The sequence below is a fragment of the Scomber japonicus genome, chromosome 22 (assembly GCF_027409825.1).
Source record: "Scomber japonicus isolate fScoJap1 chromosome 22, fScoJap1.pri, whole genome shotgun sequence".
NCBI classification, from domain to species: Eukaryota; Metazoa; Chordata; class Actinopteri; order Scombriformes; family Scombridae; genus Scomber; species Scomber japonicus.
Window position 1 is genome coordinate 22,488,910 of NC_070599.1, and position 18,553 is coordinate 22,507,462.

The 18,553-nt window shown below is 36.6% G+C and overlaps 1 protein-coding gene across 1 annotated transcript; it reads right to left on the reverse strand.

Annotated features, from left to right (window-relative positions):
* Positions 1–2,215: 2,215 nt before the first annotated feature.
* On the reverse strand, positions 2,216–10,743 carry LOC128383558 (uncharacterized). The gene is made up of 9 exons (XM_053343164.1): positions 10,728–10,743; positions 7,172–7,441; positions 6,635–6,934; positions 5,610–5,885; positions 4,625–4,867; positions 4,267–4,325; positions 4,206–4,216; positions 3,879–3,976; positions 2,216–2,277 (listed from the first exon to the last, which is right to left on the reverse strand). Exons 1-9 carry the CDS (start codon positions 10,741–10,743, stop codon positions 2,216–2,218), a joined length of 1,335 nt encoding a protein of 444 aa, XP_053199139.1.
* Between the last annotated feature and the right edge of the window lie 7,810 nt (positions 10,744–18,553).

The window sequence follows — 18,553 nt, forward strand, 5'->3', positions numbered from 1 at the left end:
CTAGCCTGCCCAGGTAGGCCTGCACAGGACAGCAAAAAAAACAAAAAAACAACACTTAACACCTCACCCACCCAGGTAACAGAGCCCTATAGTAACTCTCTTAACCTTTATATCCCAATATTTTTACTGGCACATTTACTACGTTGGACAAACGTGTGCAATGTGTTTGATGCCATAAAAAGGCATATTTGAGATTTTTTTTTCAGTTTTTTATGCATGCATGTTCTAATCCACGTCTCCTCTATTGATCCAAACCCTTGTTTTAATTAATGAAAATTTAATTTGGTTAGGAGGGATTACAACCGTCTTGGATATGTCATTGATGAGTAAAAAAAAGTCGACAAGAAGAGTTGTTAAGTCGCCAGATTTAGCGAGAAAGTCAAGCATTGGCTACATTGGCAAAACTACACTCAGAAGAGTCAGCCTATCCAAAGCTGTCTATCAAGGTCTTTGAGTCCTATAAAACATTTCCTCCACTCATAATACAGAAGCAGAGCGTCCAACCCCGCCCACTGCTCCATTGACTGAGACACTCAGCGTCCAGGGGCGAGACGAGTTTGTCACACTATCCAATGAGCGTCTTATCCTGGCTTGTCTCGCCCTAGCCCAAACAGCTGTTGCGAGAAGTTTCATTGAACACGGTTGAAGCTCTGAGTCAGCGGCGGAATTAAACAGCTGGTTACAGGATGTCATAGTTGTAAAATTGAACGCATTCAAGTGCAGATTTGATGTGCTGTAAATTATAATTTTAGTGTGAATTTAATATGACAGTTGTGACAATTTATTTGATGAGGATTTAGGGGATGGCGAGCTTCCCTTGTTGTCTCAGAGCAATCGCCCCTGCTGTTGTGGTACTTGGATTACGTTACTTACTACAGCTCCTGTACTAACCTGTCTGGAACAATGCCAACATTTACTTTGTCCTTTTGTCCTGTATAAGTCTTAGCATGTTGCGTTCATGATGTACTGAAATAAAATGACACCAGTGGCACCTAGAAGACAATTAAAAGTTCAAACCTTAAATATTGTTCTGCTTTTGAAATTGTCTCTAAAACTCTAACATGTTTTTAATTCATGATTGAAGATGTTTTCTTTTTTAAAGTTTTGACATTTTCATCTGTACAGCAGATTTAATGGGATTTATCTTTATATTAATGGCAGAGAGAAGTCTTCAATCGTCCAACATTCTGGTGGCTGGTGGTGGAGGACGGACTTTTAGCTACTTAAAATAAAAATGTCATGACAGATGGACATGGACTCTGGCTGTGAAGAACGCTGGCTCCAGCCTCACCCTGCTGAAGCATTTGCTAAGTAGGGACGAGGAGCAGCAGTAGTCCTCCTCTGTTGCCAGGCTGAAATGCAGTACTTCTTCACAGCAATTTCAATCACATGTTCACATTTGTTTGGCAAATGAGATTGTGAGAGACATTACACATACAAAACAGCATAAACTAACTTTTCTGAACTCATTTATTGTGCTTAATGAATCTAACAATTAACACTGCTTTATTTTTCCTGCATTATAACAGCATTTATAACTGTAGCATGTATTCTCAACATTTCAATTATACATAAGTTAAATATGAAGCTGAACACACGAACACGTCTCTACATTTGATAAACAACATCAAGTAAATGTCACAATAACAATAGCCTCAAATAATACTCTGTTGCTAATGCAGATTTTGCTTTACTTTCCATGTAGCCTTTTAAAAAAAGCAAAAATCACTGGTAATGGTACTCGTGGTTTTCTGGGTTCAATTCCCTGAAGTGTCCTTGCTTATTGTTGTGGAAACAACATGAGGTCCAATATTATTTTCCTTCAATTTACTATATTGAACAACCGTTGTTAACTTTCATAACACTGGTTTCTACTTCATGCAATAACAACATGATCTATTTAAGCTTCTGAAAAAGGAAAAAAATACATAATGGCACAAAATGAATGCAATACTATCTTATTGTGTTCAATTTTCAGTCAACAGCTACATTTTCTTCTATCTACATGTGTATTATATGGACTACAAAAATTAACAGTATATATGTATTTACTAAGAGGTTTTACTATTTTCCATTACTACATCATTTAGGAAGAGCCCACACTGTACTGCAGTTAAACATCCTTGCCCCAGACAGTCAAAAGACCTGCCGATAAAGGCTGAATAGGTACAATTATGATTCATTTGTGTCACTTAGAAGTCCCACCTTTCAGCTCTCACCGTTTCCGTTTGGTTTGTTTCAGATTCTGACTTTGTGCTCCAGAGTTGACATAAACATCTAAAAACAAACCAAGAGCACAGATCAGTATGCAGAGTAATTTACAGTCTGTCTTTCTCATAGACTGTTAAATTCACTATGAGATAGTCAGAGACATCTATCTTGTGGTAGGTGTGCATGTGGTGCAGGACTGACATGACTACAAACTGCTAATATGAACAGTCATTTTAAACACTGATCAAAGAATTTGAATTCATGAAATCAGTCAGAGATATCACCCAGCCCGAGTGTACGTATTTACAAATTTGTCAGCACATTCTCAAGTATTGATACTCTTGTAAATCTGAATACACATTTACTGATTAATGCATTCATTCACAAATATCCACATTTATTTAAATTAATGAAGCATGAAACTCTGAAAAGGATATTTGTTGGTTTTGTTTTGTTAATCATTTTCCCATAAATGATGCAATTGTTGAATTTCAGACTGCTCCATGTGAAGGTGCATACTCTACCGTTTTCAGGGTCTTCAGAGCCTCTGATTGATTCATAGATACTAACATCACCTGTGAGTAAAAGGTGAAAATCAAATTAATCATTTTAATTGCATGATACCAATCAAACATCACTTTTATAACTTTTATTTCTTCTCTTATTTTTGTATAACAACAGGGAATCTTAGATGTTTTGGAGTGTTTAGTTTCTTAGTAGACATTGATGCTTAATAAATCACAACCAAGACTACAAAGTTCAAACACCACAATAGTGATAACATTTTTGGAATCTAGTCAAAATTCTTATAGTTTTGGGTCAATAACAACAATTTAAAACCATGTTCTAGTTTGATCTTTTATGCATGTGGTAGAAGACACAAGTTATGTGACAAATCTTTGAGACTATTCCTCAAACTGATCCACTGGTTTATTTAGTGAGATCAACAACAGGTTCCTATCTTATGTATTGTGGCTGTAGGAGCCAAAATGTATATTTGAATGTGTTTATGTATTTGCTTGGACTGCACACTGTAACGTGAGTTGGTGTAGGCGGAGAGGCTAGCAGGGTTAGCAATTAGCTCAGAGAGTCGACAGACAGAGAAGTGTGGATTTCCACACGGTAGCTTTATTCTACAGTATTCAACATCGACCATACAAAGCCAGGTCTCCTCGGCGCTACATTCACTAATCATACATGAGCAGTAAGACGTAGACAGCTCAACCACCACCAACTTGTTACTGAGAGCCCTTGTGAATGTCCGGAGAGCACAACAAGGCTGCTGTGTATACACTATAAAACAAAAAGGGGGTGCCACCACCTTGTGGCGCTATTCAGTATTGCAGTAGGGTGGTGGCTTGAGTTAAACAAAGGGGGTTAGAAGGGCTCTGATATTTTCTGTTGACTATCATCATCGTCACCACATTATCACATCATATCACATCAGGTATTGTTTCATAATTATAATGCAACAACTGCTTGTCAGTCATTGTTGTTGTTTTTCAATCAGTAAACAGTATTAAACTTAATCTGGACCTCAGCATGAACTTGTTTGGACGCGTTACTGATACGAGCATATTAAGTCTCTCAGTGGCTTTGGGCTAATATTCATCAAAACCAATTGACCTTAATGTAGAAAAAGAGTAATATAAATGTAGTAGACTGACCATGGAGAAGAGAGGAGTATACATGATCTGGAGTTTCATTCAGGTTGACCATGTGATGTGCGGGAGAGTCCTGATTGGTTCTCTCAGACTGGATTGGCCTAAAATATTTTAACAAATACAATTAATTTAAGTTACATTGAAGGTACTGCTATTACATTTAAAAACAGAGAGGAGAGTTTTGTACCAACCTGATAGAGTGTGAATCTGTGAAAAGGATATTTATTGTAAATGATTTGTTTGTTATTCCACATCATGACATCAGAATACAGCTTTGTATTTGAATAATTAAATCATAAAACACTTAAATTCAGAAGGAAAAAGTCTCACCTTTGGATCGACTGTAGCGATACAACAGGAGCAAAAGAATAATAAATACAACTCCACAAACCGGTCCAACAATTAATGGTATAAGAGATGAAGAGTTTTCATTCCTGGACACTGGCACTGCTGTAATAGATAATAAATGACAACTAGTTATACGTTTAATTAACTTCTATAACACTTTTCTTAAACTGAACTGACACAGTGTTAAAGCAGTACTTGACTGATCATTTATTTATATTTGTATTAAGATGGATAATTGTTGAATGGTCCTGATGTAAAGTGTAAGACAAGTTAGTCCAATATGATAAATCAGCTGAAACGAAACTGGTAAACATTCATTTCTGTTTGACCACATTTCTTTTAAAGACAGAAACACATTTAACAAAAAAACTAAATGAATGAATTGTTTTAATCCTACTCACCCTGAACTGACATCCAACTCTGTGGTGATTCATTTCCTGAGTATTTACACTTGTAGAAGCCTTCGTCTGACTTTGACACTGCAGAGATATTCAGCTCTCTGCTGGTATCATTTTGGATAAGTTTGTCATTTTGATAGAAAGACACGTTTGAAAGTAATTCTCCTGTCCTCAGTTTGCAGCCAAGAATAACAGACTCTCCTTCAGTCACAGGATGCACAGGGCTCACCAGGATGATATATGGATCTGTAAAACAGTTAAAGAATAAGAAGTTTCAGTCAGAGACCAGCTGGTGACATAAAACTATAAGAATAGATCACAAATATACCTTTATTTTTCTCCAACTAATATATTTCACAGAATCAGTGTAACTGAGCAAAGACCCAACATTTCAGCTTTATTACACATGTGTCTTGTAACTGTAAATACAGCTATGGCTAGTTAGCTCTGGAGCTAACAGGTACACATGAAAGAAACAGTGAGCTGTCACAAAAACACCTCAAACTAAATCAGTGTTTTAATTCAATCATCAAGAATAAAGAAAGGTATTGTTGCACACCAAAACAGCTGTTAACCAAGCCTTTTGGATCTATAAAATATTGATTTAGAATTTGTATCTAAATATGAAGAGACTTTAATTTATTTGTTTGAGTTTTTTGTTGAGAGGCAAGCCCTTTACTATTTTAAATGATATCAAATTGACTGTTTTTGACAAGCACACGACTTAATTTGCATGATACACTTAATGTCTGATTTTCTTACTGATGAGATGATATTTCTTTGTTACAATCTTAAACAATAATAGTTTAATGGGCTTTTAGTTTATGATTAAAAATATAATACAACATATTTTTTCTATCAAACGGTAAAGTATATAACTTGTTGGTCTACACCGGAAGTGTAGACCAACAAGTTGAAATTATTTTCAACCATGTTGAAAATAATTTAAATACAAGATGAAAATAAGATATATGTAATGAAAACATACCCAGTCTGGTGATGTTGACTGCATTGCTGAACTCTCCTGATCCAGACTCACACCAGAACACTGCATGTCTCTGCTGTAATCTGTCAATGTTGCATGTGGATTCAGTCATGGACCTCCAGTAAAAACAGTCTGTCCTGAATATCAAGTAGGGATCCTTGGGAAAGCTCCTCACTCTCCACTTAATAAAGTTTCCTTCACAGCTCAGTGAGACAGAATCAGAGGTGAAGTGCTGCACTCTGTCAGGACTCACTTTGAGAGTCAATGCTGAATGAACATCTGAAAAACATGTAATGAAAAACCAAGCACAGATTTAAAAAGATCACAATGGAAATAATTGGCTTTTTTGTACTTTTAACATTATTTATTGTGAGAATAAAAACATCTGAATCATATAAATGAGGCACCAGGTGCTGTGTTTTAGTGAAACTGAGTGTTAATAACATACAGAGCATATGGACTGACAGTGGAGACAGGAAGTGTGCTACAGAGTGGTTTAAGCTGCTTTATGGATGTTTTGACTATTTTTCTTTTTATCTTCTGAGTTTTCTCAGGTTTCTAGTTGTTTCTGCACTTTGTCCATTTACCTAATTTGTTGCCTGCTGACTTTTCATTATCAGCTTCTCACTGTTTTGTCTATACGTTGGCTGATGAACTGATAAAGTCTCATTTAACCACAACTGTCCAGCCTGCTGTGTCAGTAATAGTAATCAGTATTGGCTGTAAGATGAGCTCAAGTATCCAAAGTGTTCATTGCAAAGAAAGGAGTTTGGATTTAATAACAATTGAAATACTAATATCTCAGTTTTTGGTGCTTTGATGCTTTCTGGTCAACTGAAGATATAAAGAAGGAAATCCAGCTCAGTCCAGTATGTAAAATAATTCAACATCAACATTGTTTTTGGTGAGTGTGTTGAATTGAAATCTGGACTTGATGGAGAAAGGTCATAGGTTCACCACAATCAATAACCAAATATTGAAATCACAAGTGTGTCTTAGCAGAAGGAGACAAAAACAAACAAACTCACCTCCAGACCAAACAAACCCCTCTCTGCTGTATTGGGTGTAATACACTGGGTCTCCTCTTCCAGCTCTACACATATATCCTGCTGTGTGTGTCGGTCCATGAATGATGTAGGAATCCTGTTCAGTCCCTTTGATGCTACCAGGTAGAAGCTCATGGTAGTAGTTTTGTGATAGCTTGGGAACAGCCTTATACCAGTAAAACCTCCATCCTACAGATGGATGTTCAACCTCACAGCTCAGAGTTACTGAGTCTCTAGGACTCAGCCATAATGGAGACACAGTGAGGACAGCTGCTGGTGTATCTGTTGGAAAGTGATTTTCTCAGAATGAAAATGAATAAATGTTATAATAAAACTTTAGACAGCAAATATATCTGATCTAAAGCGGTATCATTTTATCTATTATAGATATTTTATTTTGTATGCATGTAAATATGTGATGTAATCTTAATGATATATTATCTAAAAATGTATTAACAAAAATATATTTTCTTGAACATTTAATATTTTCAGTGTAAAATTGAATGGGATCAAACTTACAATATACTGTCAATGTGATGTTAGCACTCCACTCTGTTGAAATGTTTTGTGCATTTCTCATGTTGCCTCTACAGCTGTAGTTTCCACTGTGGCGTGAAGAAGCTTGGCTAATCCTGTTTTCACTGTTATTTGGAAATGTGCCATGGGGACTCTTCCATTCATACTCCCACTCTGTGTCTCGGTCGTGGATCTCACATCTAAGCATGATCTTCTCCCCTCTGTATATCAGAGGCCAATTGGGTTGCAGAGTCACAACAGCCTTATTGGAAGCTGTTCAAACCAAATATACACAGTTAGGACAAAACAATATAAAATGAAGAGAGAAAAAAACACAAGGCATGAAAAGCATAAATAAACAGATAATCAAGTAGTATGAGCAGACCTTTGTAATCACATCTGTTTGTCAGATAAAGATGTTTTACTGAGGACAACAGTCCTCCAGAATACCGAAACTTAAACTCTTACAGGATTCATTCATCTCACAGTGCAGAGAGACTTGACTGTTCAACATTAGTCATTTTGGAACGGTTTAATAATCTCCTGCAGTTGTGTTGTTGCTGTCTGGGTTACCAAGCAGGCAGATTACTGTAAATTTAAATTAAATTAAAAATTAATAAGGAAAACCCTTTATTCAGTATTAAGTTTATACAAAATCAGATGTTGACCTGGGTGGTCACAGTCATGTTTCTTAAAACATTCACTGTATGAAAAAGATTATTTGTAGCAGGGGGAAAAGTTGGTCAAGTAATAAACTGAGCTGAACTGAGGATTGTCACACTTTTACGTTGTTGATAATACATGTGACATGTGTATCAGATGGTGATATTTAAAATGCCAAACTTGAAGATAAGGAGATTCTCTTCATGCAGTAAACAAACTCTTCGATAAATATCAAATATTTCTCAAAGTCAGCACAACATCTGGTCTCCCTACATGAACATGCATTTTGAGGAAAATACCATTTTACACTTTTGGTCAATAATCAAGTCATTTGAAAATTTACATTGATACTTGGAGTAAAATGATACATACATGTGACACACAACAAGGGTGTTTAAGAGTAATACAGTACCATGAATATAATATAGAAATAAAAAATAATAGGTCACCTTTAGACTGTCCATAGAAGAGTGTATTCATCACTAAAAAAAGAAAGAAACTTCATCAGATCAACTGAAAAAAATGTCAAAATCATAATGAAGACATTTATAATACATATACAGTTAGGCCCATGTACATCTGGACACTGACAGTTTTGTTATTTTACCAAAACATATTCAATTTACAGATATGTAGTGCAGATTATCAGCTTTAATTTGAGGATATTCACATCACATTCAAATTGGAGGAAGGGAAGGGGACCATAAATAATTGTCATTTCATCATCAGTTAAGCAGGGAAAAGGTCTGGACCACAACATGCAATCAAAAGAGCTCTCAATGAAAGTAAAACAGGTCATCCTTAGGTTGCAAAAAACACAGTCTGGTACGCTCTGAGGGGGAAAAAATGCACTGTTGAATTCAGTAACACAAAACCTGGGACCTGTATGACCTGTATGTCAATAGAAGACAGCATCCGTGGATGATTGCAGGATCCTTTCCATGGTTAAGAAAAAACCCTTTACAACATCCAGCCAAGTGAAGAACACTCTCCAGGAGATAGACATGTCATTATCCAAGTCTACCATAAAGAGAAGACCTCACGTGAGCAAATACAGAGGGTTCACGTCAAGGTGCAAACAATTCATACACCTCAAGCATAGAAAGGCCAGATTAGACTTTGCCAAAAAACATCTAAAACGCAGCACAGTTCAGGAACAGCATTCTCTGGACAGCCTCTGATCAACCTGTACCAGAATGATGGGAAGAAAAAAGAGTAGACAAGATGTGGAACGGCTCATGATTCAAAGCATACCACATCATCTGTAAAACAAGATGAAGGCAGTGTGATGGTTGGGCATGCATGGCTTCGAATGGCAATATGTCTCTAGTGTTTATTGATGATGTGACAGAGCACAGAAGCAGCTGGATGAATTCTGAGGGGTATAATGATTTACTATTTGCTCAGATTCTCCCAAATTCAGCAAAGTTGATTGGAATCTGAGAAATGTTTCTACATTGCTTCAATAAAAATGCAGAAGAGAGGGAGAAGTTACATTTCATTCGAATATGAGATCACAGTTTTTCTCGAACTTCTTTTGAATTTAGTCTGCCCATGTTTCCTTCCCTTAAAGGCAACACTCAGACCACATCAGTTGGTTTGACCTAAACTTTGACACGTTTACACTTACTGGCCACTGCAGAAATATCTTAACTTATCTCATGTGCAAAGGTTTGTGCCTGGAAGATGTTACATTAACATGTTGAATGAACAATAAGTATTTATTTCACACCCATGAACCATAAAACCAAAAAAATTACCATCACCATTTTATGTGTTGCTGCCTGTTTACCATGGCCGGATCTACCATACGGGCAATCTGGGCAAGTGCACAGGGGCCTTGAGCAGAAAGGTGCTCTCAATAATGGGAGAAAAAATATGTGTGCTTTTTTTTTGTTGGGCTCTACAGAAATACACACATATTTATGGTCACCGTCACCATCGCCTCAGTCTGCTATCTGCTGTCAATCAGGTGTGAAATACGTAATCTAAGACTCTGCAGTATTTCCTCATTTTAATCAGTTAAGAGTTTCTTCTGCAGGACTGTGTAGGCATGGGAGCCTTTGATGACAGGCTGTATTGATAGGTCAGCCACACAGCACACATTAAATAACTAATCACCACATTAAACAATAAATGTGGCAGCAATAGATGAAGGTCAACATCAAATAAGGATATTACAACAACTAGATAAAGCCAAGACCTTTACTTTTTTGAATGACTGCAGTATTCTGCCTCTGTATTCATTAGTGCCACGGGTGCTCTGCCCCGAGGCAACTATTAATCTTCTCCATACTTATTATTCCGCTTCTTCTTCCGCCGTTTTTTGGCGCGTAACCCCTCCCGCAGCTTTGAGAAAACCCTGACAATATATACATCAAAACGTGCGTCTCGATTGGGAAAGAGGTGCTATGACTTTTGGTGTTGAAATTCCAATTTTTCCCAAAGTTATTCCCAAAAAAACGGGAGATTTCTCCATTGGAAACGAATGGGAAATTTTTGAAAAAAAAACTAAATTTCAACTTTTTTCACCTTTTTTCAGAGTCACCTAGCTCTCTCATACGTGCACGTAGAAATGTGATTCAAACTTTAAAACGGAGGAAACTTTGTGCTCTCTGGAAAAATACCAAACTGTTTTTACATAACATGTAAACTTTTCAAACTATGAGCCATCAAACGAGGAGTGGAAATCACTTTTTCTTCAAAGTTAGAGTGGAAGTGGCAGTTAGCTTGAGTGAGAGAAGCAGTAAAAAATAACTTTAATTTTTATGTTTAACTCGAGCTCATGGCCAAACCGTAAAAAGGAGACAAATCATTTTTGGTTTCATAAAATGTGACTTTGACAGGCGGGGTCTGCACAAAGTTTAAACTGGGGGGCCGAGACCGGCGGCAATACCTGTCTCGCTCCCCATTGACCCTCATGTCATCGTCTTTTTTTTTTTTTAATTATATTTTTTAGGGCTTTTTGCCTTTTTTAAATGGACAGACAAGTAGAGAGAGACAGGAAACTGGAGGCAGAGAGGGGAAGTGACACGCAGGATAGGACTGCTTAGTGCAGGATTTGAACTGGGCTCACCTGCAGCGAGGACTGTAGTCTCAGCACATGGGGCGGGTGCTCTACCCACTGAGCTAAACACCACCCGTAAGTCTTTTTTTTTTTCCAAAAGAATCTCACTCTGTTTCACATTGATCTTACTCGCTCATTTTAAGGAATATCTGAATAAAATAAACACTTTCAGAATCTGTCGGCTTCTGTGTCTCTCATGGTGTTTTCGGTTTTTGGACAGGAGTTACGGTTTTCTCACAGTTTTCAATTGTTTGGGACCTTATCAGAAGCCAAATTCTTTAGAATTTTGAGAATTTTTTCCAAGCAGATTCTCAAATCGCCGTAGCAACCGCAGGGCCTTAGCTGCCCTTAGCAACCGCAGGGCCTTAGCTGCCCTTGGCAACCGCAGGGCCTTAGCTGCCCTTAGCAACCTGTCGCTGGGCAGAAACTGAGCTACTTTTTTGTTATTGGCTAATTCCTGTCTGTCTGTTTTGCCAGTTAACCGAGCTAATTCATTTGAATGGAGTGATTAATTCATGTTTACTGTGGACAAAATAAATAGTTTTATTGTTTTGTATTGTAGTAATATGATTTGTGGTATATAAAAGATTCAACATTTATCAATAGAAGATGAACAAAATGTATATAATATCATTTCATACAACTAAGTAATTTAAAATGAAAAGTATAATAAAATCTACTCTCTAAATTATTTGAAGATTTACTTAATAATTTCCTAACAGTGATGGTCCTGTCTGTGGAAAAAAATATGTAGACTTTAATTAATAAGTTTAAATAAATATTATTTATGCTTAAATATGATAATAACATTCATTAATATTTTCAGAGATGTGAAACTGAGAATAAAGTACATTCATAAGGAAAAAATAAATCGTGTACTCGTCCCGGCAGTAGACCCGTAGCACTCAAAATGTCCCTGGAATTTTCTAGTTATTTAATAAAACTCTTCATTGTTTGACCTTCATATTCATAATGGTTGGCTTTTCATTAGTTACAATTTGTAATTGTGTTGTGTTTTCACTCAGCTAAGTGAAGAACACTCTCCAGGAGGTAGACATATCATTATCCAAGTCTACCATAAAGAGAAGACCTCACGTGGGCAAATACAGAGGGTTCACGTCAAGGTGAAAACAATTCATAGACCTCAAGCATAGAAAGGTTAGATTAGACTTTGCCAAAAAACATCTAAAAAGCAGCATAGTTCAGGAACAGCATTCTTTGGACAGATGTAACTCTGATCAACCTGTACTAGAATGATGGGAAGAAAAAAGGGTAGACAAGGCGTGGAACGGCTCATGATTCAAAGCATACCACATCATCTGTAAAACAAGATGAAGGCAGTGTGATGGTTGGGCATGCATGGCTTCTAATGGCAATAGGTCTCTAGTATTTACTATTTGCTCAGATTCTCCCAAATTCAGCAAAGTTGATTGGATGGCGCTTCACAGTACAGATGGACAATGACCCAAAACATACTATGATAGTAACCCAGGAGTTTCATAAAGCAAAGAAGTGGATTATTCTACAATGGACGAGTCAATCATCTGATCTCAACTTGATCAAGCATGGATTTCACTTGCTAAAGACAAAACGTAAGGCAAATAGATCCACAAACAAACAACTGAAGACAGCTGCAGTAACGGCCTGGTAAAACATCACAAAGAAGGAAACCCAGTGTTTGGTGACGTTCATGAGTTCCAAACCTCAGGCAATTATTGCATGCAAAGGATTCTTGACAAGGTTTTAAAAATTAAGATTTTATTTATGATTACTTAAGTTTGTCCAGTTACTTTTGAGCCCCTGAAATAAGTGGACTGTGTATAAAAATGCTTGCAATTTCCCCTTGAATTAAAGATGAAAGTCTGCACTTCAATCACATCTTTCATTTCAAATCCATTGTGGTGGTATACAGAGCCAAAATTACGAAAACTGTGTCACTTTCCAAATATTTATGGACCTAACCGTCGTATGTGGTATATACAGTAAGTAGGAAGTAACAAATAAAAGTAAAACAACTAATTTAAAATGAAGTATGTTTAACAAAACAAAACATTTTTAAACAAACAAACATGAAATTTAAAATCTACATACATAACAATACCTTACTTTACCAAAACCTGAAACTGATTAAAACAGTGATACTCTGTAAGTCTGATTAATCAGGAACATGTTCTTTAATCTGTGCCATGCAAACAAAAAGTCAGTAATGTACTTACAGAATAATCCCAGCACACAGATCATAGTGGAACTCATCCTCACATCCAGCGCTGACTGTCTGTCACTCAGCTGCTCCGAGTCTGAGAAATGTTTCTACTTTGCTTCAATAAAAATGCAGAAGAGAGGGAGAAGTTACATTTCATTCAAATATGAGATCACAGTTTTTCTCGAACTTCTTCTTTTGAATTTAGTCTGCTTATGTTTCCTTCCCTTAAAGGCAACACTCAGACCACTTCAGTTAGTTTGACCTAAACTTTGACACGTTTACACTTACTGGCCACTGCCGAAATATCTTAACTTATCTCTTTTGCAAAGTGAAAATGTTAAATTAAAATGTTATATGAAACAATAAGTATTTATTTCACATCCATAAACCATAAAATCAACAAATTTACCATCACCATTTTATGTGTTGCTGCCTGTTTACCATGGCCGGATCTACCATACGGGCAATCTGGGCAAGTGCACAGGGGCCTTGAGCAGAAAGGTGCTGTCAATAATGGGAGAAAAACATTTGTGTGCTTATTCTTTGTCAGGCTCTACAGAAATACAACACAAGGCTTGACCCATTCTCTTAATGTTGATATTTATGGTCACCATCTGAAAAGTTTCTAACAGTGACCTAGTAACAAAATATGGATTTACAAGGTTTCCACTCGACAGCAGCATTATCCCTGGAGGTACTAATGCAGTCCTGCAGTCTACATAACTTTGTCAACACAAATGATATGTTGCAATAGATTCACACATTCACACTACATGTAATGTGTTGATAAGCAGGTAGGTTATCGGAGGTAGTAGAAGGTAAGTCAAATGACTGACTTTGAATAAAATTATGTGGACAGACAATATGCATTTCTCAGTTCTCATTAACAGAAAGTCGGAGGGGTCAGCGTGATTAAATCTGACATTAAACTCTATAGTTTGCATCTTGAACGCTCCCTATCACCCTTTCTGTTATCTGCTGTCAATCAGGTGTGAAATACGTGATCTGAGACTCTACAGTACTTCCTCATTTTAATGAGTTTGTTAAGAGTCTCTTCTGCAGGACTTCTGTTCTGTAGGCATGGGTGGAGCCTGGCTTTATTGATAGGTCAGCACACAGCACACATCAAATGTGAGAGGCACCTTCCTGTCCGTTCAATGTACACAATACACAAAATGACAGAGTAGAATGAGTGGATCCAGCATATATATATATATACAAACATCATACAGGAAGGAGAAGTACTGTGGAAAAAAGGAAATCTACTGGAACCTAAAGGCCAAAAAGCAAGATTTGTGCTCAATCTTGCACACAAATCATCTCTATTTATTCTGTCCAATTCAAAAAGAGCTTTGTTGGTTTTATTTGAACATGAAACACACGTTTATATTCCCAAAGCAAGCGTGAAATAAAATTAAATAAAAAGTAAGGAGATTTTTGCGCTTGGTGACTGTTTTCGTTCAAATATATGCAGCTGCAGTTTCACTAAACTGCCACTGAGTGTCGCTGTCGGACCGTAAGAGAGAAAATTCACTCGCTGATCCAAAATGGTCTGCAAGGAGGGCGATACCGTATGACTTCAAACTCAGATTGAATTTAAAAGTTGGCGGGGACGTTTGTTACGCCCCGTGGTAGTCCCTGAATCTACAAGAGAGCCTGAGTTAATGGCAGCTTGTCGCGCACATAATTGCTCTCCACTGATATGACTGTGTGGGTGTATCGTGTTCAGAGATGACCGAACACTTTCAATAATGAATGGGTCAAAGAAAACTCCACACGGCCATCGGGCCAGGCGGTGTTTAATCAGAGGTTTTCCCTGAGAATGTTACATCACCGTGAAGTATTTGCACCTGCAATCTGCTTCATTTTATGGGTTTACCCACAAAAGATTTTGTGCTAATCAGCAGCTGAGAGCATCAGTTTTACCGATGACCGTGTGAACTGGTGACTTTCTCACATTACAAGATACGAGATGCAAGAGGTGAATGAGTCTTCTGAACACAGTTTAACTTGCATCAAAGATTTTTTCTTTTTTTAAATTTTCAGACATCTTCATCTGTGTAGAATATTTAAAGGGATTTATTTTTATATTAATGGCAGCGACACATTCAACAATCTTCAGTCCAAAATTCTGGTGGTGGAGGAGAGCTTATCTTGAACTTTTACTACTTTTGCTACTTAAAATAAAAATGTTATGACAGATGGACATGGAACTCAGGATTCATCCATAAGTACTTTTTTTATTACAAATAAGTGCACAATATTAACCTGAAATCTGTGTGTAACAGCTGACGTCTTTATAGACCCACTGTCCACTTTATCAGGAACACACATAAATCCATTTACAGAGCTTAGTTATACATTCAGGTTTTTTTAAAACATTGTCAGAGATGTGATAATTTTACTTTACTGTTGCAATTAAGGTAGTGGTGGTGATGTACTGAGGTGCATTATATTGAAAAGTGTTCCTCATATTTTGCCCCCTTTCATTTATGTTAATTGAGTCACTCTACGTTAAGGTTTTGAGGAGCAGACATATGCAGGGCTCTACTGAAACCACTCACCCCACAGGATCTACAGCTGTTGTGTTCACTGTTGCTGATGACATGCGCAGATGAGTCACTATGTGATGTTGGTTTTTCATTAGAAGGTGTGTAGATGTAGTTGATGTGATATTTTGACAAACTCTTGTCTCTCAGCTACAGGAACAGGGTCTGGACTCTGGCTGTGAAGGACACCCTGCTGAAGCAGTATGTGCTGAGGAGGGACAAGGAGCAGCAGTAGTCCTCCTCTGCTGCCAGGCTGAAATGCAGTACGTCTTCACAGCATTAAGGTACAAATATCAATCACATGTTCACATTTATTTGGCAAATGAGATTGTGAGAGAATTCCAAAAAGAAAAATAACAGACATTACACATACAAAACAGCATAAACTAACTTTTCTGAAATCATTTATTGTGCTTAATGAATCTAACAATTAACACTGCTTTCTTTTTATTGCATTACAACAGCATTTATAACTGTAACATGTTTTCTCAACATTTCAATTATACATAAGTTAAATATGAAGCTGCACACATGAACATGTCACTACATTTGATAAACAACATGAAGTAAATGTCACAATAACAATAGCCTGAAATAATACTCTGTTGCTAATGAGGATTTTATCTTCCATGTAGCCTAAAAAAAGCAAAAATCACTGGTAATGGAACTCATTAACCCTAACCCTTCAATTTACTGTATTTAACAACTGTTGTTAACTTTCAACACTGGTTTCTACTTCATGCAATAACAACATAATCTATTTAAGCTTCTGAAAAAGGACACAACAAATTATATAATGGCACAAAATGATGCAAGCAATGCAATACTATCTTATTGTGTTCTATTTTCAGTCAACAGCTACAGTTTCTTCTATCTACATGTGTATTATATGGAATACAAAAATTAACAGTATATATGTATTTACTAAGAGGTTTTACTATTTTCCATTACTACATAATTTAGGAAGAGCCCACACTGTACTGCAGTTAAACATCCTTGCCCCAGACAGTCAAAAGACCTGCCGATAAAGGCTGAATAGGTACAATTATGATTCACTTGTGTCACTTAGAAGTCACACCTTTCAGCTCTCACCGTTGCCGATTGGTTAGTTTCAGATTCTGACTTTGTGCTCCAGAGTTGACATAAACATCTAAAAACAAACCAAGAGCACAGATCAGTATGCAGAGTCATTTACAGTCTGTCTTTCTCATAGATATGACTGTTAAATTCACTGTGAGATAGTCAGAGACATCTATCCTGTGGAAGGTGTGCATGTGGTGCAGGACTGACATGACTCCAACCTGCTAATGTTAATAGCCTGATCAAATAACTTTTATGATTTATACATTTTAAAAACTGATTAAAACCAAGACGATATCACCCAGCCCAACTGTACGTATTTACAATTTTGTCAACACATTCTCAAGTATTGATACTCTTGTAAATCTGAATACACATTTGCCGATTAATGCATTCATTCACAAATATCCACATTAATTTAAATCAATGAAGCATGAAACTGTGACAAGGATATTTGTTGGTTTTGTTTTATTTTGTTAATCATTTTCCCTTAAATGATGCAATTGTTGCGTTTCAGACTGCTCCATGTGAAGGTGTATACTCTACCGTTTTCAGGGTCTTCAGAGCCTCTGACTGATTCATAGATACTAACATCACCTGTGAGTAAAAGTAAAAGTAACAAAAATCCTCATGTTTCTTTTCCTTGTTTTTTGTGTAACAACAGGGAATCTTAGATGTTTTGGAGTCTTTAGTTTCTTAGTAGAAATTGATGCTTAATAAATCAGCTCAGTAAACAGTATTAAACTTCATCTGGACCTCAGCATGGACTTGTTTGGACGCGTTACTGATATGAGCATATTAAGTCTTGCAGTGGCTTTTGGTTAATATTCATTAAAACCAATTGACCTTAATGTAGAAAAAGAGTAATATAAATGTAGTAGACTGACCATGGAGAAGAGAGGAGTATACATGATCTGGAGTTTCATTGAGGTTGACCATGTGATGGGTGGGAGAGTCCTGATTGGTTCTCTCAGACTGGATTGGCCTAAAATTGTTAACAAATACAATGAATTTAATAAGTTAAATTGAAGGTACTGCTATTACATTACAAAAAGAGAGGAGAGTTTTGTACCAACCTGATAGAGTGTGAATCTGTGAAAAGGATATTTATTGTAAATTATTTGTTTGTTATTCCACATCATGGCATCAGAATACAGCTTTGTATTTGAATAATTAAATCATAAAACACTTAAATTCAGAAGGAAAAAGTCTCACCTTTGGATCGTCTGTAGCGATACAACAGGAGCAAAAGAATAATAAATACAACTCCACAAACCGGTCCAACAATTAATGGTATAAGAGATGAAGAGTTTTCATTCCTGGACACTGGCACTGCTGTAATGGATAATAAATGACAACTAGTTATACGTTTAATTAACTTCTATAACACTTTTCTCATGCTGAATTGACAAAGTCTTTAAGCAGTGTTTGACTGGTCATTAATTTATATTTGTATTAAGATGGATACATATTGAATGGTCCTTATGTAAAGTGTAAGACAAGTTAGTCCAATATGTTAAATCATCTGAAACGAAATCGGTAAACATTCATTTCTGTTTGACCACATTTCTTTTAAAGACAGAAACACATTTAACAAAAAAAACTAAATGAATGAATTGTTTTAATCCTACTCACCCTGAACTGACATCCAACTCCGTGGTGATTCATTTCCTGAGTATTTACACTTGTAGAAGCCTTCGTCTGACTTTGACACTGCAGAGATATTCAGCTCTCTGCTGGTATCATTTTGGATAAGTTTGTCATTTTGATAGAAAACCACATTTGAAAGTAATTCTCCTGTCCTCAGTTTGCAGCCAAGAATA